This window comes from Strigops habroptila, chromosome 5 (assembly GCF_004027225.2).
Source record: "Strigops habroptila isolate Jane chromosome 5, bStrHab1.2.pri, whole genome shotgun sequence".
In the NCBI taxonomy this organism is placed as follows: Eukaryota; Metazoa; Chordata; class Aves; order Psittaciformes; family Psittacidae; genus Strigops; species Strigops habroptila.
The window spans coordinates 64,733,999-64,756,883 of record NC_044281.2 but is presented as its reverse complement, the minus strand read 5'-3'; the positions used below and the strand labels follow the sequence as shown (position 1 = coordinate 64,756,883).

Below are 22,885 nucleotides of genomic sequence, written 5' to 3'. Positions count from 1 at the left end.
TCTGTCTGCCTGCAGCTTTTCCTCATCTAGTGAGCCACAAGCAGAGGGAAGAAATCCCTTGATACTCTCAGAGTACCATTGCTAATGCTTGCTGGAGACGAGCAAAGGGAGGCACACACCTCCCTCTACACCCTCAACTATAGCACTTCTCTTGCTGACACCACCTCCTACTGCAACCTCAGTGCGTGCAGGAAAAGCACAGCTCCAAGAATCAGAGAGGGGCAGATCTCAGTCAGTCTGATTTTTCAGTTCATTGAGGTAAGAAAGCAGTCTGCTGTATTGTTGCATTAGATAAGTACAAACCAAGCCTTTATCGTTGTTTCACTGGAAGGCACAAGGCAAGCCAACCATGGGATGCTGTTATTGTTTCCAGTAAAAGAGAAAAACTGTTTTACTACATCAAGTTCAGGAGACAAGAAGGGGAAATGGCTCCTGGGCTGCAGCACCCTCACTGACAATGGTGGTTTGCTGGAACAGTCACTCTCTCAGCTTTTTCTCTGCTTCTTGGTGAATGGAGTGAGAGAGTGAACTAGTGTGTGTTTGTGTACTCATATATACGCACACATACAGACACAGCATGGTGTTTAACAAGCAAGTTCAAGGTACAGGAGACACACCTTTCTATTCTAAATTAGTGCCAACATACTTCTTGAATGTACATTGTACAAATAATCTTAAGTTTTTCAGTGTGACAGAAGAGTCTGGCTAAATTATTTTTTAATTTCAAAGAACTAAGGTCTAAGTTATGAGTAAAGCTTTTAAGAAAAAACCCTAACATTTTCAATTTACTTAGCTGCAGCACTTGTTTTCATACAAACTGCTTAGTTTAAAAAACCCCAAAAACTAATGCAGAACAGAAAGCTAATTCTAATTTTTTACAGCCTCGATAGGTGGTATTTTCAGAAGCAATTTTCTCAGAAGTTGTATTCTCAGGATACTGTAAAGATTTTAATTACCCTTGATCTTAGTAAACTTTTGCTTTCCTGCCCTCTAGTGCTCACATCTATTTAAATCATCTACACAAGTCTGGTTTGGAAATCTCCTACCATGTCAGTGGTCTTACTGAAATAAAATACTCACTGCACTACATGTGATCTAAGCAGTACTTTTGTTGTTGCTCATGTAGGTATCATACTGCTACCTATGTAGTTATCTGTAAGGTAAGACATTGCAGGTTACTTTTCATTTTACAAAACCAATGTAAGGCAGCTTTCTTTTTAAGTTTTGGACCATATAACGGAGTTTTAAATGCATAAGTTAAAGCTTACTTCTGGATTTATTATTAGAACATTTTCACTGATAGCTAAAGCTGTTAGTTAGCCATATACCAAATGACATGTTTTCACAGTACAGTTTTTCATCCACATTTAAAGCTTTTCTAGTTAATGCAATTAATTTTGCCTCTATTGATGTAGTTTGTTATAGTATTGTGCATGCTTGCATTTAAAACAATGGGTTGACATACTACATCTGTAATTACTCCCATGCTACCAGAAAACCAGTGAATTAAATTTATTTAGTGTTAAATGGATATGGAATGTCATACAGTACATGGAAAGACACTTCAAGATGAGTAAAGCAGAACTAATTGCACAAGAGATTAAAGGTTCACCTCAATAGTCAGCATTATCAAATCATTACAGCTTCCATCTTCAGAGTGCAAGGTATGTCATGCAAAAAAACAGCTCAAAAAATCCCCAAACAGACAAAACCAGCATTGTGGTATCACTTAAAATGCTATCATACCACAATATTTTACAAGACATTAAGTGATCATTCATAGAGAATGAAGCATTTTAGCAATTACAAAAAAGTTTTAAACATACTTAACAGATTTTGCATGAACACCAATTCCAGCATTACTATACCTAAGGAACAGGCAACATGCTGGGAGAAAGTACCTAAAAAAATCAAAGCCTTTTTTATTCATAGCCAATATTACTTTCTGCAAGAGTTATTCTTATTATTCAGATTCCCCACATAACTGGGTAAGGTTCAATACATTTTTACATAGAGCATAATCACATAACCACCACATCAGCAAGACGATTTCATTATCTTGACCAGTTACTACATTTAAAACCATGGTATGATAACATGCCCTGCAAACAAATTGTCTTCTGGGACAGCGTCTTGTATGTAGAAATATAAAACAACTAAAATATACTCCTAACCACTTTAACCCCAAATGAACTATAATTTGTATTTACATATTTTTGAAATATGTAGGTAAAAACTGCAGATGGAAGAGAAGCAGAATACACAAGAGAGCTACGACAGGGCTGACCAAACCGATCGGCGCATTCAGTAACCCCGAAGGAGACTTGAGAAGGGGGTTGTACCTTTTGCACTCTTCCTCCATTCAAGCAGTCTTACCAGGGCTACCAAAGGCCCTGGTAACCAACCAAACACTGCTGCAAGAGCTGCTCGTCCCGCTTACACACTCCTCGCCCAGCCGGCCGAGCACAGGGAGCAGGACCTTGCACTCCGACCAGTTCCACTCAGCCAAAAGCACTGCAGATAAACACACTTCTACACACCTGCTTCAACTACAGCTTGAATGTTAACATGGAAGAAACACAGGAGATGACAGGATGGTTTTTAACATTTCCACCTCACAATACTCGTATCCCGAGGGCACCAACAGGTAGATTAATTTACCAAAATAAGCATACAAAAAAAGGCCAAGTTGTTTGCCCTCATATTAGGAATAAACTATTTAACTTCCTGGCTTAAATGTAAGCAAGAGGAACTCAAGAAAGACCTCCTTGAGGTTAATTTTCCAACTACATTCAAAGAAAATAATTTACTGAAACTGTAACTTGCAAGGTCTACTAGCCTTGAAGTGAGGATACAGGTTAACTATACCTATAGTTAAATAAAAAACTTCAGAAGACACTTTACAGAAATAAAATATGCAACTCTAGGAAGTAGCTGGAAAAACACTTTAGTATTCAGCTGGAACATTCTATTTTCATAGACCATCATTCCCAGGAATGTGTTTTTCATAAATTAAAATACAGAACAAAAATTTGTGTATTCAATCCAAAGTTGCATATTTCTAAACCTCTTCAGATAAAATTTGCTTTCTCCCTCAGAAATAAGTGATAAACCCTGAAAAAAATTGGCTTTTCAAATTTATCGTGCATGAGAAAACACAGATGAACAAACCAATATCTGGAAAAAACATTTTGTACAAGGTTGCAGTTCTAAAACACTTATATTACAAAGCAATGTAAATAAATACCAGGCTAGTACAAAAGCTCTTATTTACAGTTTTACAAATGAAAACGTTTTCAGTGTAAATGCAGTGTTTTAAAGAACACAATATTAGTAAAATGCATTCCTGTATAGAGCATTACAACTTCTGCTAAATTTCAATGCAGTATTGTATAAAACCATTGTTTCAAGTTAATTTTTGTTTATAATTTAGTACAGCCAAACCCCAGTTTATGCCTGGAATGGTATCTGTTAAAGTGCTGAAAAAGAGGACATTTCTGAAATTTTAGAAAACATACTGTACATTATTAAAGCTTTATCAAGTCAAAAATGGTATATTTTGTTCACATTTGCTACCACACCACCTGTGGATGAAAGTTTTTCAACAACTTATAATTAACAGGATGGCAGCCATTGGTATCTTCGCATCCAAAGTCTGATGGTTTCCCACAAGTAACTTGTCTTAAGCTTCAGTGGTGGTTTCAGGTTTCATAATCTGGTAAGTGATCAAGTATTCTGGATAAGCCTGAAAGAGCGACACACACGTTCTTTATTACAATTTCATTTCATTTACTGGATAAATTCAGAGTGTTTCCTAGAGAGGGGAAAAAATGTTATTTATGCCAAAGAAAAAAAGGCAAAATATCAAAGGTAAAAAGCCTGGAGCATTCAGGAAACTGATCCTTTCACCTGCAACCACAGCTGGAGTTTGTTTTAAGACAAAAGCAAGTCCTAGCACCTCAAAAGAAAGAAAAAACCCAAACCCACCAAAAAACAAAAAACCAAAACCCCAACATATTACATGCCTTAAAAAAAAAAAACCAACCAACCAACCAAACAAACAAATCCGAAAAACCAAATGTTATTTACCTGCTCCCCTCTGTAAATGACATATTCTGCCAATGCCAATCCATTTACACTGGGCCTTCCAGTAACTGAGTGATGTCCTGGGGGAGAATGAGCCATTTTCATAGCACTGAACTGCAGGAAAGACTTGCCCAGTGTTACACGACAAAACAGCAATTGCCTGTGTTAAAAGGCAAAAAGGATGATGAATACACAATGTTTGTGAAGCTCCAGGAAAACCCTCTTCAGAATTTGAAACTTTTACTTGAGGAGAACAGTGGAACTTCAAAGCCACTTCAGTCATTCTTTGTAATTCATAAAATTGTAAAGCTCTGTTTTGAAGGACAAAAGTTATGCTCCCTGGTTTTCTGAGGGTGTTCCCTCTCCCACCTTAATTCACTTGTGTTCTAACACTAGATTTGTATCTAACAGCCAAATCAAGGCCAAGTACAAACTCTAGGTCAACATGAAATACCTCATACTAGCATCTGTCAGTATGCTGTTTTCACTTTAAAAAAGCAGAATAAGAGTATTTCTTTAGGTATGTACTACTGTAATGGCAACAGAATCTCAGCATTTTTGTAAACTAACGTTATGTACCATTTTGCTCAGCCAAAACTTTTGCTTTCTAACTCAAGACAAAAAACCCCTTCTTATTCAAAACTTTAGAAAGCATGAAAAGACTCCGCCACCTTCTCTAACTCTGTAAGACTACTTACTTTATTTGACAGTGCCAAAAAGAGTAAGCAATGTGAAAAGGGGCAGAAACTCCAGGAAGGGAACTGGAAGAACGACCTTATCCCTGTGATACCAATGCAAAACACTATGCACAGACACACACAAAATATTCTGCTGCTTGAAATTAGACAGTTCTGCAATGAATTCCATGAGGAGTAACTTTATTCTGAACTAATGGTATCAATAAAACGCAACAGGTGTTCTGCAGAAAAGTGGATTTAAGAACTCAATCAGTGGTAGAGTCCACAAATCCACGGCTGTATTTTAGTGTGTGAAGCAGCAGTGATGCGGGGTCTAACTGTTACAAAGTACATCATCATCAAAGAAATACAGCAATATTGAATATCTGAATACCACTGAATTTCTCCTTTCTCTGTAATAGGCAATAGACTAAACCCTCACATTGCTGCATCTTTCACACAAGCATCTACCAGATCCTCTTCACTCTCTGGCTACCCAAGTCTGATTTTTACAATAAGTTATCAGCAAAAGTTGGTTAAATGCACTGCAGATGGTTGAAGTTTCTTTAAAGACTTAAACATCTGAAAGTCTCTATTAGGCCTGGCATATAGTGAGTGCTGGGAAGGTTTGGTTAACAAGCAAATCTTTCTTCACAGAGACTCTGCTGACTTGATGGTCTATAGTACAATATACAAAGGCAAAATCAGATTATTCGCAAGGACTTACCTGTGGCAAACATAACAAGATCTATCTTTGTGTATTGGACACCCAGTGCCACCTCCAATTCCATACACATATTGATTGCTTTTGGAAGAATTTTCAGCAAAATAAATCCCAGCTCCAAACATGCCACCTATGTAGGCATGTCTCTCATCAAAGCCTTTGTGAATGATGGCATTCACAAACGGGGAGCCTAAGAGAAAGGAAGTAAAAATACTGAAAATACAGTATACAGAGATTTTTGTCACAATTCAACCATCTATTCCCAACCTTTTTTTTTTTTTGGTACCTTTTTTCTACACACACAAGGAAATCAATCTCCAGAAGTTCTGACCTCCGATTTACTCAGCCAATTTGCTAGAGATATTATACAAAGGACAGTAGCTGATAAGTGTACATTTTTAACAAAGATTTACAAAGGATAACATCCGAGACAACTCTTGCTGCAAGAGAAGGCTCTATGAATCTGTACTCCCTTTGGTAGAGCTTCATTTTAACCAAGATTCATCAAATACATAGCTACGCAAATCCCTCCTTCTTCCTAATACTAAGGAGATTGCATTTAAAAAGCAATAAATGTAAACCAGTATTTATTTGCTTGCAATGGTCATAAAATTTAGCCTTAAAGAATAATCTGTTCAAAATGGTTGGACTCTGCATCACAGGACACCTGATACCCCTTAATTTTCACAAAAAGTGCATTATTCCTTTTTTTTTAGTAAGGATTTTTATAACAGTATATATAAATATGCAAGCACTTTTAGAGAAACGCTGTTCTAAAAGAGCATGTAACTTAAGAGTTACGCTAGGAATTACAGTGAAAATAATCCAAAACCTTATTCTCTGTCCTAGATGATAAAACCTTATATGCAGCAAAGCATTCCAGATGAGAATGACAGAAACTTGTGACAATTGCTTTTTATCTTCTGCAACTGGCATGTGTGGTTACAGACATGCTAATGCTTTTAAAAAAAGTATATAAACTAAAGACTTAAAAAAAGTAGAACACTCAAAAGGCATTAATTGCTTTGTTCCAGCGATAATTTTGTTATCTAGCTAATTGCAGACTTTCCTTTAAAAACCAGTTCATTCCATTAATGGATTGTTTCCTCGCACAAGGGTACAGACCACAGTCAAAAGACAGGATTTAGATATCTACAAGGTTGGGCAAGCAGCTAATTATTGTGTCATTGCTTCTTCCAATGCTAATGTATTATGTTGGGAACTATGGAGCTTTCATTTGTGAGGATGTACTGTGAACTTGCTTAATTTGCTCCTAAGATCAAACTATGTATTTTTATGCACAATTGGTTTTAATTTGTTAATTATAAGCTAACTTTCTGGAAAGATAAACAAGAACTTATCAAATTATAAAAATAAGAAAACAAAAAAATCCCATCCGAAAACAACCCGTAGCATAATAAAGTTTGACCCTTAATCACTTTGGTCATTCTGATAGAGCAGAATTAGTAACTCAACCAAGGAGGGGGCACACTCCTTATTCTCCATTCATTAACTGCTAAAATGTTTTCACTTATATCTTTGATGTCTTCTCTGGGGAGGGACAAGGAGATGCCAATTTCAGAAGAAAGATGCATTGCATTTTATTTCCCCACTGGGACACACACAAACACTTGTCCATATAAAACTCATGCAAAACTTAGAACCTATTTCCACTGAGAAAATTCAAGACAGGAGAAACCCTCCAGTAGAGCATTGATGGTGAAATGAGTTCATGAGGTGCATTTCAGTGTCTCACCATGAAACAGCATCCTTTCATTAGCATGGTTATGATTCTCTTCAGAGACCTCTTTCCTTCTGTGAGTGTATCTTTCCCATAGTTTTTTGTTGCACACTTTCTGAATCTGAAACAGTCAAAATATAAGTTCCATCCTGAAACTGACAACTTCCATTTACTTTACTTGACAGATGTTTAACCTATAGCAGCTATACCACAGTACACTTACACTGCCACTTAAACAAGAAAACCTTCCTTAGAACTCAATGAAACAAATTCTCTAACTTCTCCTGCAGAAGCTGATTGTTGTAGCATAACTTAAGGAAATCCTAATTATATGCTTAATTAAGAATCAATTCATTTAAACCATCTGTTGGGCAATACTTCTTAATTTAAATTTAGCAGGCTTAGTCACAATTCTACTCAAGTATCGTTCCAAACATAGCTTGACGCCAAACCGTTAGTAAAAAGATCATCTAGTAAACAAAGAAGTGTCTTCCATTAGGACTTCTAGAACACTTCAAAAAGAAAGTAAATTACGCAGCAGAGGTATGCTGGACACTGGCAAAGCCTTATGTTTGGAGATACAGCTTATCAGTTTTACTGGGGAAACTGTAACATCAGTTCAGACTAAAACTTAGTAACACTTGCAAATCAAAATCTATCATATTAATGAAAATGACAATTTCTTCAGGGAAAAAAGAATACAACCCAAAATTCCACTAAATTGTTTAACGCAAGGTTGTCTACTGCCTGCTGTTTTAAGCTTCCTTGGTGCTAAATCAAGCCAAAATAGGTGCCCTTGCTTCCATGCTTCACGAGTTTTGCTTTCACTTCTTGCTGTTTTTTCCCCCCTGATATTCCTTCACCAGAAACCTTCTTCTGTCTCCTATAAAACCTTCTGTCTTTTTTTTCCAAACATTCTGCAGTTTTCTGTGAGGTCCTTCTATGTCAATTTCTGATAATATTTCTTAATGACTATTAATTCATAAGCACTTTTCTATATAATCTGACTCTTGGGATTTGCCTGGAAGATGATCTTTTTTCCTGTGCATGTCTCAGAACGGCACATCGTACCACATTATGGAACTCAAAAAAAAATGTAGAACATTTTACGGGCATTTTATTTTCAGCCAAAACTCTAAAGGCATAACCACTGACCATAAAAATGCAACAGTTACCTTTAAGATGTTGTATCTGTTGAAGACCCCGCCAGCATGTCCTCCATCCCTATGCTCTCGGACAGTACTCTGCATCTGAAGAATGAGAATTTTAAGAAGGATCAATTTGCTTCAGAGCACGTTCAAAACACACATCATTCACCCAATCAAATAATTAACAGAATGGATTTTTTCTTAATAATAATACAAGAATTTTTTAGGCAACACCTGCATATTAAGTAATGCCAGATTATATGGATGCACATGAACAGGTTTAAAAAACGTATCTTGAAGAGTCTATGGTCTAGTTTTCAAACTGAAAAAGATTGCCACTATTCTATTTAGAATATTATTTCTTCAGAATTTTGTCCTGTGTGATGATGACACTTTGGAAGGAAATGACTTAAACCTGTGTCTAACAGATCGGCAATTTGTAGCATAGAATTTATACTTTATATCAAAGAGCTTTTCTATATAATAGAGGTTTTAAAAATACTACAAGCAGTAATAAGTAAGAAAAAAGTTACAGATATCATAAGCACAGATTGTAAGTGGTGCGGTCAGAGCTGAAGATTTGAAGTATCCTTATGGAAGTTTTTCTTAGGCTAAGCAATGTTCATTGTATTGCTAAATTGTCTAGCAATACTTCTTTATCTACTTGAATAGAAATAACAAAAATAGCGAGAGGCTACAAAGAAAGGCGTACCTCTTCTTCTACTGATTGAAATTCCTTATCTTCAGTGGAAAGATCTATGAGAATAGTTCCGCTACCAGAAGTATTGAGAGTCAGGTATGGGTTTAATCCTGTGAATGTAACAAAACATAACAACAGTTTCAGAAACTGCTTGAAGACTGCTGATTTTGAATGATAACCAGCAAGAAATCTTTCTTTTTAAACGGAAGATTTTCTCACAACTGAGTTTACAAAATGAAGAGGTTAGCTGCTAAGGAAGACAAAGATTACCAATTACTTTAATTGCCTTCCAACAGCCATGTACTTTTTTGTGGATGTCAAAGGGTGATCGCTTAAGTAATTTTATTAGTTTCAAACAAACTTTTTCAGCATCTCTGTTTATAACCTCCACCCACATACTACCATGCATACACTATAAATGCCATGAGAAGCACAGCGGCTGGGTCTGGATGCAGATCAACTGCAGTAAGTTTCATTGATCTGTGGATACAGATCAATCATTCTTTCAGCAAGAATAAACACTTCAGACACTAACCCATTTATCTGTGCTTAGCTCAATATATTAATACACGTGACAGGGAAACTATATATAAGCAATTGCTTACTTAAGAGTTCATTTAAACTCTAGGCAGTGAAACAGTGAGCAACCTGTCCCTGTGCAGATTCCATACCTACTTATGTCAGTGGCATCATGAACAAGAGAACTGACTTGAAGCACTAATTCAGCAGGAATATTTTTCCAATGTATCATGCAGAAAGAGCTGATGAAAGAACTACGGTAGTCTGTGAACCTAAAAGGCCTGAGCCTGATATTGAATGCGTAAACTTCTCTATCATTCCAAATATGACCCACCCCACCTCCCCGCGCCAAAAAGAAAGACATTTTATGTGGAACCCATTGTCAATTTGCGTACAGACTTCCATCACAACTGGCAAGTAATAGAAATGTAATTTCTGGATGTAAGAATACAAAGACAGTGTGTATCAGATGTCTTCTTGCTCATGGCCTTCCCAGACAACTAGCAGGTGACCAGAGTTAGATAATCTCTCTAGAAAGGAGTAATGTGGGGAAACGGGAAATTACACGTTCACCCAGAGTCAGAAGCCTCATGCTAGCAGCGTGCAACTGGAACAGTGTGTTCAGGAGCAAAAAACTGGCAAGAAAGAACCAAAATAAAGCTCTTCCAGAAAAGCCCCAACCTCAGAATAATAGCAATAATTGTGTTCAGGAGGAGATGCCAAAATACTAATGAAAACATACCTGAGTGCAAGAGCCCAAGGGCAAGATACAGAAAACTGACAGAACAACCTAACGGCAACAATCCTCCCCACCCCCGAAACACACCCTAGAAAGAAAATCAAGGGCTGTTGAAATATTCAATTTAAGTACTTTTGCCTGCGGTTAAAGTAATAAATGAAAATGTCAGTCCTCTTATGGCTAGACAGCAAGAGTTTAGAAAGAATAGGGGTGGGAGTGGTGAAGGATTTAGATGTTTGACATTGTCTATATTAAAACATCAAAATATGTACAAACATACACATGCTCAAAAATATATCACGTCTACTTGGAAGGCAAAACCAGTATATGATTACCAGTCGGGTAAACTTAAAACTCAGACAATGAAATGATACCTTGAAAGTAACTTCTATCCAAAATACCCAATGAATCTGTCAAAAAATCATTTGACAATTAAGACAAAATTATGAAGATTTGCTTAAACACTTCATCGCTAGGAAAAGGATCATCTCAAGGCTTGGTTAATACTGTTTTAAGGAGGAAAAAGTAATTTAGAGCTTGGGATAGTGACTCATTACTATGGTGTGCAGATTTTAGAATGAGAATTCACAAATGGTGTCTCAAGAGGGGAAAAAAATCTTCTGAATTCTAACTAATTTATGCTATTTCTATGCAACACAGCAAAACAATAGTAAGTGATGTTTCAGTGAAACAAGGAAGAAAAAAAGGTTTGTCTCGTACAGAGCCAGACTGCTCTGATAAAGATAAATATTCCCTACCTCAAAAAGCTTACAATCATTTTGCGCAAGATCTACACTTTACCTGAATAAACACAAAACAGTGATCACAAAGTGGGAGAGGAGGCAGGGGAGGAAGAGAACTAAAAGGCAAGAGTCACAGCACAAGTAAAAGCGCTCATGTTTCAAGTCAGAAGACACCGTTTGAAGTGCCATTTAACCTAAAGCATTTATAGAAATGGATTCTTTAAAGGCTTTAAAGTCTTACAGAACAATTTGAAACAGCTATATACCTTGTTGTCCAGAAATGAGTCTTTCAACTCCTTTAATGATTTTATGCCTATGTCCATAGGCATTAATTCCAATTTCCTTCAATTCTTTGTGTCCCATTTCAACCAATACATCCAGTGTTATCTATAATGAAAGCAACACCATTTTTTTGTACAACACAAGAAACAGACTAGAACAGCTGTGAATGACACTGAAAATACTTAACTGTAGTTGAGATAAAAAGCAAGTGTGAAAAGAACACAAACATTGGAAACTTTACTTTTACTCCAAACGTCTTTATATAAATATGCTACACACTACATTTATGTAATTCATATTGTTCGCAAGGATCACATTTCTGACTGAGAAATACAATTTTTAGATGTATCCAAGCCAATAGAAACAAACCCAGAAATGACTAAGCAGCACTGACTACTTATTTACTCCGCCATTTATACTGCTGAAAGGAAACATGCCTACACTCTCAAACTGATATAGACATTATTGCTCCCAGTTTCTTTACATAGACAGGTATTTTCATCTGTATTGATACTGGATAACAATTTTACAACTCCAGTTACACTCCTTTCCTTCATTCCACTCATTCTGATATTCACTCATTTTAAACCTGTCTCATGATGTTATTTTAAACAGTCAGTATTTATTCCCTTGCTTTCTAGCTGAGTATTTGGAAATAAATATAGCTACGTACCTGTTCTCTCTCAAATATGTCAATTAGATGTTCAAGGCCAAGGTTCCGCACAAACTGGTTTATGCTAAAATCCACACCTGAAACTGCGTAAGAAGAAAAATTCACAATGAACATTCATACACCTATTGTAAAATAAAGAACACGCATCTCATAGTCTGTGGCAACAATGAGAGAGACAAAATTCCTGGTCTTTTGCAGGTGGGGAATAAGTACCTAACTAACCAGTGGCAACTATTACCTAATCTACCCTAACACTCTCAGATTTCTATCCCCCTCAAGAACAGTCTTTGTGCTTCCACAAAATAAGCAACTAATGTGCAGAAATGCATGTTCAAACAGCAAATATTTTGAGAAATAAAACATTATAGAAGTAAACTTTTCAAGATATCTGATCCAAGAACAGGCTCTTGGAAACTAAAGTTTGTAGTAAAATACTGCTTGGTATAGAGCCAAGTTTCATTTGACCTCTCTTTTAAAACACAATTCACCATTTTGGTTTTGTACAGCAAAAAAGGAACATTTTAAAGATTCTACAATGGGAAAGTACTAAAATCATATACAAGACTTTTAGACATCTGTTCATCGTTAATGAGACATCATAAGGAATACAGATACTGCATATGTTACAGTAACTGTATGCATGTGTGGGCACTTGTGTGTTCTTTTTACCATACAGTAGAAAATGTTATTCATTCCTAACTGAGAAAGCCTCACCTTCTTTCTTCTCCAGAACAGTACCTCCTTCTGCACTGTTTGTAGCAACAACAGAAGGAAGTTCAGAAAAACTACCAGACAAGTTGTCAAGACTACTTGCAGCAGACAGACTGGATGGACTGGATGGAACAGAAGACAGGGAATCAGCTGCAGAACCTGTAGTCTGAGACACACTTATAACCTGAGGTTTGTAGCAAGTCGGTAAGGCGGAAGGAGGCATTGCCGCTGTCAATAATGCACTGACATCATCTGCCTAAATAACAGAAAGCAACTTAGTAAAACAGAGGAACACTTTTACACATTGTTTTTTTCTATAATGCATTATCATTATTCCAGACTCTTTTATGAATGGCCTTTTGTGACAACAGCATACATGAAACTGTAAAATGTTTATAAATAAAAACTGTAATAAGATAGAAAGTAGAGACTTCGATACTTCTAAAAAACTTTAAGGTCATCTAAACAGAAGACATTTGCTAGGAAAACCAAGCAAAAGCTTCTAACGGCAACCAGAATTTACAAAACAAAACAGTTACTCTTGAGTGCGACTTGGAATTGTATTGTAATACTTAGGGGAAAAAAAAAAAATCCAAAAACTTAACAGCAGATAGCTTCTTAAATTTATGTTGCTACAAAGTTTGCTTACAATGTATTGCCACAATTTTTGTTGTAGTCAAAATATAAACACGTAATTAAAAGCATCAAATCATAAGCATGAATTCCTTTTGGGGGCGTGTGGGTTTTGTTTGTTTGTGCTGTCCCCCGCCTCATCTTGAAATAAAAAGTCTAGCACAAGAAAATATCTCAGGAAGGTTTATAAAGGCTCTGCTGGCTTTCCTTACCAGATACATATACACACCAGAGAAATCACAGTATTTTAGATTTTTACAGAAGTTGATGTATTACTTTTTTTTAGGACAGTTTTCAGATGAGCTGCCCCAAATGGCAGGTAAGCACAGATTTCCCAACAAGAGCCCCATCACTTACAGTGACCAGGTCCAATGGCGTTTGTCCTTCTTGGTTTTTCAGAGTAGGATCAGCCCCATGTGCCAGTAACAAGGCACAAAGCTGTGTCCTTCCTTTCTGGGCTGCTTCATGCAGAGGTGTGAAAGCCCATTTGTCCGTAGCATTCACACATGCATTATACTTTATAAGTAAAGCTGCTACATCAACATGCTGGAAAATAAGAACACCTGATAAATTTCAAGGTACCACAGTGTATTAAACTAACTTAGAACTATTATACTGATACTTCTCTGTAATCTTCATTCTGTATTTTCTTAAAATACATTTACTTTTTCATTATGATTAAAAAAAATGTACTAAACAAGGTATTTTCTTCCTCACCAGTAACATACCAGTAAAAAGTTAAGATTTCTTCTCTTGTGAAAAAAGGACAGACTACAACAGAATCCCAAATCCAGGGGAATCTGAAGGAAAAAAGCATGAATTTGAACTTCTAGTTTGGAAAGTACTCCTAACTGTTTTGAATAAAAACTCTTATCTGAACACAAAGATCCAGGAAGTATACAAAACCAGTTAGTGTCTCAACACCACCCACGTAAGTGAAAATGAGATGTTGCTGATAAAATTTGACTAGCACAGGTAAGAAAACGCATTTCATGGAACAGCTTTCAGGCTGCTGGCTTTCTAACTGTTCATTTTCAGATAATTCTGTAAACTCCAACCATAATTTTACAAATTCGGAAGAGTCTTCACCTATACAATCAGCTGACTATGATGAAATTATTTTTGTGTGTTTTACAAGTAAGATCACATTACAACTCAATGGCAAAAGCTTTCTAGAAAGTATTGGCTCACAATGCTGTCACTGAAATGTACCACCTCATTTATTTATTTAAAAATAAATAAAGCCTCACAAAGTTTGAGATATTTACCCCATAAGATGCAGCATTATGCAGAGGAATCAAACCTCCTTTATCCTGTGCATTCACATCTGCTCCATGCTGTAACAGGTACTCTGCAACCTCTAAATTGTTGTATCCAGCTGGAATGTTGCAAAAGGACAGAATAAATGGAACATGTTAAAAAAACATCCTCAACAGGCTATACAGAAGTAGCAATTCACTTGAACTACTTGCAAGTTAAGATGTCAATAGCAGTGAAGATAGTGTATTTATTATCTATTAGTGAGGACAGTTTCACCCTATTTAAGAGTATTTCGGTTTAAAACGTCTGCTAGTAAACAATAAAAGATCCTCTCTGGCTAGACAGAATAGGAAACTGAAGTCATTAAGGAGTTTAGAAGAGCAACATAGGATTAATATGCATAAAATACTAATCCTTTTCTTAAAGAGAAAATACGGAATCCCCTAGCTTGAGGCTACACTCCAAACTTGCTTAGACACAGGAAGTTCAGCCACAGTAACTAGTAACTTATCAAACCGCTTAATTAAAACACAGACCTGCTAAATGTAGTGGTGTTGAATGCCGTCCTTGTGTGTCCCGACAGTTGACATTGTCAGGTGAACAAAGCTTTTTCACTCGGGCCAAGCAACCCTTCTTGGCAGCATCTAGGAGAGCTGCATCTCCTCTAAGTAGGTCTTGAATATCAGTATCACCATCTTTAACAAGGTCTAGTGGAGTATTTCCATCTCTATTTTTCTTTGTAGGATCAGCTCCATGCTATGCACATCAAAAACAGGTGGTAAGTATGTAAGTAGAATAAATACATTGCATCTTAGGTATCTTATGCCTCACTGACCAAATATTCTGACACATATTCAGACCCTTCAGAGAGCCTTCCATGTACTGTGTGAAAAAGGACAACGTAGTTGCCAGTAGTATCCTTTTTACTGAAAACATGCATTTACCTACAATTAAGAAACCACAAAATACAAATCAATTTTTCAAAGAAGTCCAATCACATTTCAGACTGAACAAGAAAGAAAAGAAAGTAACCTCTCTCCAGCATATGTAATACCTGTAACAGGAGTTTGCAAATCTCGTATTTTCCTTTTGCTGCAGCTTCATGCAAGGGAGTGAATTTCCACAAGTCAGCTACATTGACAACTGCACCATGTTTAACTAGCAGTTCTGCAACTTCATAGTGACCATACGAGCAAGCGTTATGTAAAGGGACAAGTCCTCTGGAAACAATTAAAAAAAGATAAATTATCTTTAAACTTGGGTCTTTCTTCACAAAGTGATACAAACTTAAAGCACAATGCACCTTCAACAATCGAACCATAACAGTTTTGATTTTTTTTTTAATTTCCCACAATAGTCTAATACAGTAGGAATATCTACTGCCAAAGCAGTAAAAATGCCATCAGCAGTGGCACTGAAGAGATGTAAAAACACAGGGCCAGAGAAATTCTTGACACTCTAGCCTCAAGTACTGCCAAATGCTTTCGTGGATACTCTGAACATCTAACAGAACTTTAGATGAAAATAAAATAGTTGAAAGACGGGATGCTTACCAGCTAGCAATGTTCAAGAGCTGAAAGTTATCAGCAATTACAATTGCAAGAAAATATACATTCAAATATTTACCCCTTATCTTTTGCATGCACGTCAGCTCCATGCTGAAGAAGATATTCGACAACGGATACTCTATTATATCCAGCTGCAAAATGAAGTGGTGTGGACTGACGTCCTTCAATATCTCTGCAGTTCACACTTTGCACTGTACATAGTTTCTGTGAAATGACCAAAACAAAACAGACATCACAATATATAGTACTGTCATATTTTAATTTAGTAACATTATACACATTTAATTTTAAAAAACTTTTTGCATTAAAAAGATTTCTTAATTTTTTTTTTTACATAAAATGATTAATTTTCACAGATTGCTTGCAAAGAAAAAAAATAACTAAACACTCCCTCCTCCCAAATTCACATGATTTTTATATAGACAAACGTTTGGAGGCAGTGAATATTAAATTTTGTCATCTGTAATATTTGTGCAATACAAAGGTTTTGGAACAGAGATCACAACTCTAAAGCAGCCAATGAAGGGCTGTTTGCTTATTTTGTGAATTTATAGTTCGGGATATAATTCCCTCTTGTTCTTAGGACAGCTTTAAGCTTACTTTTACAGTATCCACATCTCCAGCCTTTGCAGCCTCCAGCAACTGTCGATCTGCATCAGAATTACCTAATGGGATACCTTCTGCAAAATAAATGAGGTTGCACGAAAGGTAAGTGTATACAGCTGAAGGAATTTGTTAAGACAGGAAATCATTTGAGTATTTCAACTATATCCCTTTAAAAAAAAGTTAACCTATTATAGACAATATAATATATATATTATTGTTACTACCTACAACTGCAGATATTATCTCTAATAGTGCTTTGCAAGTTGCCTTTAGCAACATGCTTCCTATCTATTTTGAAGTACTGTGGAACCAACTAAGCATTCTTATTTCAGTTTCAGAATTAGCTTACCTATGTGTACAGTGTCCAAACACTACTCTTGAAAATTCATGTACCACATTGCTTCTGCTCACAAATACAAAGCAGTCATTTTTTGCTTCTGAAACTAATTTTCTATTTAAAAGATTCCCCCCTCCCTACCTCTGGATTTTTCTATAATCATTCCAGGTGGCTATGAAACCATGAAACCATTCTGTGCACCTCTAATCATCTGTTGAACTGAATACTAGAGAGCATATGATACTTTAACTACACCTAGAGTAGGCAGTCTCCCTATGAACCTGGTTATAGAATAAGAACTGCACAACCCAGTACTGTCTTTTGTAGAAGGCCCTTTTTTTTTTTCCCCTGACTTCTATTCACCATTATTTCTTGACAGCACTTGAAATGGCAAGAAAAATGAAGCACCACATTACTTCAGAAATGGATGTTGACTAAATCAGTTATACCTTGTAGTAGCTGTTGCACACTTTCAGTCCCCATTTGTAAGGCTGTAAAGCCCTGCAGAGACACAATGGAAGGATCGCATCCAGAACTCAACAGCAACTTGCATGTCTGAAGATGACCACAATGTGCTGCTCTATGAAGAGAGGTCTGGCCAAGGTTATCTAATGCATTAACCTAAAAATAACAGACAAGAAGCACCACCATTGAAACTTAAAGCTGCTTCCATTGCTGACTGAGAGCATTTCACAAGTATTCTTCTGACTTTAATTAAATAAATGTGCTGAATATTCAGCACATTTCCAAAAGGCATGACATTTCAAGAGATAAAATTTAAACAAAAGCAGTTCATAAAGTTATAACTGCATTTACTGGGGAAGAATAGCCCCCCTTTAGAGGCATGTGGACAATCCAGCAGAAACAGTTACAGAATTTAACCGCATACAGAAGTTATTATTTTACTGCCATTATTTTACTCACGGCAGCACAAATCCTCAGTGCCAACACTGTAGAACAGCTTTTACATGCATTGGCTTATTGTGTTTTTTCAGACAGAACTTTCTGTGCGTTTTAGTCAAGGTGTATTTAACAATTTAAAACTCTGCACGCAAAGGTTACTTGTATTCTCTACCATGCCCTGGTTTTGATCATTGCTTTGGAAACTCCACTGCAGTCAGGCTGTAACCAAATTCCCACGAGAGATTCAGTTCTAGTTCTGGAGGACTCAAGCATTAGAGAGTAGCTCCTTTCCATTTTCTCTTTTTGTGCAAATTTGAACTAAACACTGTGTTATGATTTAACATTTGCCTTCACTGCAATTTTTACTGCACACAACATCACATAAAGTCTACCTGTTACACAGGTTAGTCTAGCTTCTTGTTGTTCATATATATCCCCCACTTTTTTCTTTCCTTAAGCATTTCACTATGACTGAATCACTGAATAAACACTGAATAAGACACTCTACAAGCTTTCAGTTAACAGTGAGAACTACATTCACGCTTCTTATAAAATAGGACCAAACCAACAAGATGCCTCAATGCATAGGGTTGTCCATTCTCATGGTATGAAAACCTACGTAGTAGGCAAACCTCAAAAAAAGAAGTATGAATAGTAGCTCATACCTTAGCTTCATGTTTCACAACTACTTCAACAACATCATTATGAGCCTTTTCTGATGCCACATGCAGAGGAGTCAAGAAGCTTAAAAAAAAAAAACCAAAACAGAATAATAATTCAAAACGCATTTTGCAAAATCTTCTAAACAAGAAGTTTAGAGCATTCATTTGTAACCACTCACTCTTTTGTTTTTTCATTGATGTTGGCTCCTTTCCTCAGTAGCAATTCACATACTTGTTTTCTCCTGGGATATGGAGATGCAGCAGCACAGTGCTGAGAACATTAAAAAGTGTAGCATTACAACTAGCTAGCAATATACAGGTTTTACTGCTTGCTGATCAGCTGGCAGTTAAGAGCTGGTTACGTGCCTAGTCAACAGAAAAAAACCCCAACAAAACATGTAGAAGCTTATTAATTTGGGAGATTCCACACAGGCTTTTGTATTTACTCTGGCATTTTCCAGAGCTCCCTCCCCAATAATTGCTAGAAACCTTCATGCTTTACAAACAAAGCTCGCATATGTAAGCTTGCTGTTGCTTAAAACTAGACTATTCTACAGAAAAAGAGAAACAGTCATTTAGACAAATTAAACAGGCAATTTAGTCTTAACATTAACCTTAACAACAAAATATTAATGTTATTTAACTAGACACTGGATATTCCACGTTGGTTTGAATTACATTGCTTGACACTGAAATTTTCAGTTCTGAACTATTACCTAGTACATTTAGTTCAGTCACAATACATGCAAATAATTAATAAATCCTGAAATATTACCAATGCCGTCTCATGTGTTTGAGGATGCTTGAAGTTCACTGTCTCCAAAGAAAGATGTTTCTTTATACGAGCTACATCTGATTCTCTTGCAGCCTGTAGCAGTGAGTGACCTTTGAATTCATCTTTAAAAAGAAATAGATACATAAGAGCAGGTTACACTCCTTAACTTGAGAAGGATCAAGAAGATTATTTCTTTCACTTAGATAAAAATATTCATTTTATTCCGCAGGCCACAGTGCAGACATTTCCAACTCAGACTTAACCTTTTACATCACTTGACAGAACTTGTTAGCTAAGTTAAATGAATGTGCTTTGTTTCTAAACCAAAGCCAGAGATATCCAAGCTGGCTGAACAGGAACTATTTTACTTGCCACTGTTCTAGTTTCCACTCTTCACATATGTACCAATTCAAGCATATACAAGGCTCTACTCCTGACCTGTCTTTGAAAAACCATTTCTAGATGCTAACATGAAGTCTAATGTAGTATTTACTGATAATTTTGCACATATCACAGAAGGTTACTGTTTGGCCACTCAAGGACACGATTTGAGGGCATTCTTTCCAACTCCTTAAGTCTGCTGGACGAAAGGCTATGTCTTTTATCAATTTCTCTGACCTTCCAGCAATTGTGGCATATTCAAACATATTCAGCATTCTAAACAGTTATGCTTTTTCTTTTCTCCAAATAAAACAGTGGAATAAAAATGAATATTTCAACAGTCTTGATGCAATGAAAGGACCAAGTATGGAAAATGAAAGTGTACTGGCAAGGTCGTTCAGGAAAGAAAAGTTACAAACCCCATCATAACTACATGATTATAAAACTGACCATAAAATTATTTTAAATGCCTAGATTCAGACAAATGTAGCAATCCCAAATTATAAACAGTGTAATGTACTGTCCAACAGTACAATTGCTAGGAAAGTATAAGCATTTTCCAAATCTGATTTCTGGTAGGTCGCTTGTCTAGGGAACGTAAGTACACATTACAATCAATAACTGATCTCACTTTATACTCACATGCTAATCGTTCTTTTAATTGAGGTGTTGGAGCCAAATCAATGGTGCTTTTGTTGTGACAGTTCAACAGTGTTGGGTCAGCACCATAACTTAACAAAAGAGAACATACTTCCACCCTGTTCTTAGAAGCTGCTTCATGCAGAGGGGTGAACTGCCACAGATCCATTGCATTCACACATGCTCCATGCTTGAAAGGGGTAAAAAAGATGCAATATCAAAACCATGTAATTAGAAAGACTTCTGTCGTTAGTTTCAATGCAGTAGACCGTTAAAATAAAAATCAATGCTTCTATGCAAACTGTATCCAAGACATTCTCCAGACATTAATTTTCAATATAATACAACATTTCAGCACATTGCAGTTTCTGATCTTCGGGTGTCTCATAGGTACATTCAAAGAATTCAAAGGCAGGGTAGTCTTTTCAGGCTTTCTCCAGAATCTCTAAGAGTAGCTCTGCTACAGGTCTGTTAATTGAAGAAAGAGCCGAATTCATATACTCCAAATCACCTTTGAACAAGCTCTAGAATAAGTGAACAGTTGCACTAAGATACATACATGTTCTGTGAATATCCCCAAAGATATGAATGCCAAGGTATCTAGAAGGTGATAGGTACTCAAAGTTGACTTCAACAGTCTAATAGAACATGCTCTTTCCCATTGTTCCTGTTAAAGCCTTAGTGCTTTGCAAAAAATAATTCAAGATTCACTGGAGCTGAAATCCAAGATGGAATACAACCCTACTTGACAGTTATGACACAGTAGTGTTTAAGCAACAGGGTTTCTTTGTCCAGTACAACTGTAAAGATTCACTTTACAACTGACCTCTGAATTAAAAAAAAATAAATATCACCTTGACTGAACTTACTTCAACATATGCTTATTTCAGTTTTTGTTTACTTAATTTTTGCTAAACCAATAGAAAGACACACAGAATTAGTGGTGACTGAGACATACATAACAGAACAACAACAGCTATTCCCTGAGCATCCAAACACGTAGATTTATCTAACAGAACACCCCAGCTGCTATAACGATCACAATTTGATGTAGCAGCTGAGAAAGGGCACAAAGTCCCCTGGTGGACAACACTCAGGTTTTTGCAGGCCACATCTTCCAGCCACTAGTTTAATGCACATCATACTTTAGCTTTAAGATTAACATAATCCAGATAAGCCACTTCAGTTCCAAGAGTTCACTTATGTTAGAAAAATTGACACATTTCTCCTCCTTTGGCGTGAAGGCTACAGTTTAGGGCCAGAATTAATTTTGTAAAGTTCATTCTCTTAAGAGGCTGATTACTCCTTAATTTTAAAACATTTATGATCTTTACCAGTATTTTCAAAAACCTCTGTCTTCTGAAATACTTTTCTATTGCCAAAATTGGTTTGTTGTTGGTTTTTTTGTTTGTTTGTTTTATGGTTTGTATTTTTTTTTTTTTTTTTTGAGTGAGGGTGGAAAGGTTGATATAAGAAATGTTTACTTGGTGGCACAAAAGCATTCGGTTTTGGAGCACAAAGAGTTAAAAACAGAAAGCACATTTATAAGGAAAAAAGCTTCCTTGCAAGCAGAAGGTTCCGTAGCTCCAGCTTAGTAAACACTAACATGTAGAGCAAAAGCAGCCTACCATTCTTTAAGTTTTGTAAATCTAAGTACAAAACAATAAAATATATTCAACTTGCAGTAGTCTATTATAAACTGTTCTTATTTAATAATGTGCAATTTTATCTCTTCAAAGACTAACCTTTACTAGGAGCTCTGTTACTTCATAATGACCGTAGGAACAGGCATTGTGAAGTGGCACCAAATCTCTATATAGGAGAGAAAGGGGGAGGATGATTATCTTAGTATGCATATTTCAATTTCAAATGCATCTGTAACATTGCAAATGGTACTATGCTGCGCTTTGATCATTTTGCAAAAATATCATCAGAGATGTTCGAAGGAAGTTGAGGGGAAATACGAAGCTGGAGAAGAACCCAGAAAATATCTTCAGCATTTTTCAGAACAATAAATATTTAAAATAATCAGACGATGAGAAATTAATTGCAAGGTCTTACTGCAAATGAAGTGGTTCTGCTCAGACTCAGAACCCTAAGCAGGGGATTTTTGGAAGTGACAGTAATTATTTCCTTTTTCACAAGAACTTTGCTGTAAGATTATCTTCTCCCTTAGAAACTAAAACCAAGTATTACTGGCTAATGTTTAAGGAACACTATTCTCCAATAACAGCAGCGCCACAGAGGTTTTAGAGGCAACTTCATACACTCTCAAACCCAGTGGTCTTTGGAGCGAGTGAGAAATGGCCCAAATTTTTTCACTGTGGGCTAGTAAGGGAGAAATTACAGAACTGAATTCCAACCCCAATGGGACAATT

The 22,885-nt window shown here is 36.3% G+C and overlaps 1 protein-coding gene across 5 annotated transcripts in view; it reads right to left on the bottom strand.

Moving 5' to 3' along the window:
* Nucleotides 1–1,496: 1,496 nt before the first annotated feature.
* Nucleotides 1,497–22,885, bottom strand: part of TNKS2 (tankyrase 2) — a 31,236-nt gene continuing 9,847 nt past the window's right edge. For 2 of the 5 annotated variants that reach the window (XM_030486567.1, XM_030486570.1), the window contains 22 exons: nucleotides 22,253–22,319; nucleotides 20,511–20,697; nucleotides 19,488–19,609; nucleotides 18,892–18,983; nucleotides 18,716–18,794; nucleotides 17,597–17,768; nucleotides 16,805–16,884; nucleotides 16,263–16,408; nucleotides 15,691–15,856; nucleotides 15,173–15,392; nucleotides 14,645–14,754; nucleotides 14,105–14,176; nucleotides 13,734–13,922; nucleotides 12,747–12,999; nucleotides 12,033–12,115; nucleotides 11,344–11,464; nucleotides 9,089–9,186; nucleotides 8,404–8,478; nucleotides 7,244–7,349; nucleotides 5,491–5,677; nucleotides 4,090–4,246; nucleotides 1,497–3,745 (listed from right to left, as the gene is read on the bottom strand). In XM_030486567.1, coding sequence (XP_030342427.1) covers nucleotides 3,683–3,745; nucleotides 4,090–4,246; nucleotides 5,491–5,677; nucleotides 7,244–7,349; nucleotides 8,404–8,478; nucleotides 9,089–9,186; nucleotides 11,344–11,464; nucleotides 12,033–12,115; nucleotides 12,747–12,999; nucleotides 13,734–13,922; nucleotides 14,105–14,176; nucleotides 14,645–14,754; nucleotides 15,173–15,392; nucleotides 15,691–15,856; nucleotides 16,263–16,408; nucleotides 16,805–16,884; nucleotides 17,597–17,768; nucleotides 18,716–18,794; nucleotides 18,892–18,983; nucleotides 19,488–19,609; nucleotides 20,511–20,697; nucleotides 22,253–22,319 — 2,845 coding nt within the window. In that variant the 3' untranslated portion in view covers nucleotides 1,497–3,682. The remainder of the gene's footprint in view (nucleotides 3,746–4,089; nucleotides 4,247–5,490; nucleotides 5,678–7,243; nucleotides 7,350–8,403; nucleotides 8,479–9,088; nucleotides 9,187–11,343; nucleotides 11,465–12,032; nucleotides 12,116–12,746; nucleotides 13,000–13,733; nucleotides 13,923–14,104; nucleotides 14,177–14,644; nucleotides 14,755–15,172; nucleotides 15,393–15,690; nucleotides 15,857–16,262; nucleotides 16,409–16,804; nucleotides 16,885–17,596; nucleotides 17,769–18,715; nucleotides 18,795–18,891; nucleotides 18,984–19,487; nucleotides 19,610–20,510; nucleotides 20,698–22,252; nucleotides 22,320–22,885) is intronic. The other 3 variants (XR_003991477.1, XM_030486568.1, XM_030486569.1) reach the window with 3 other exon arrangements.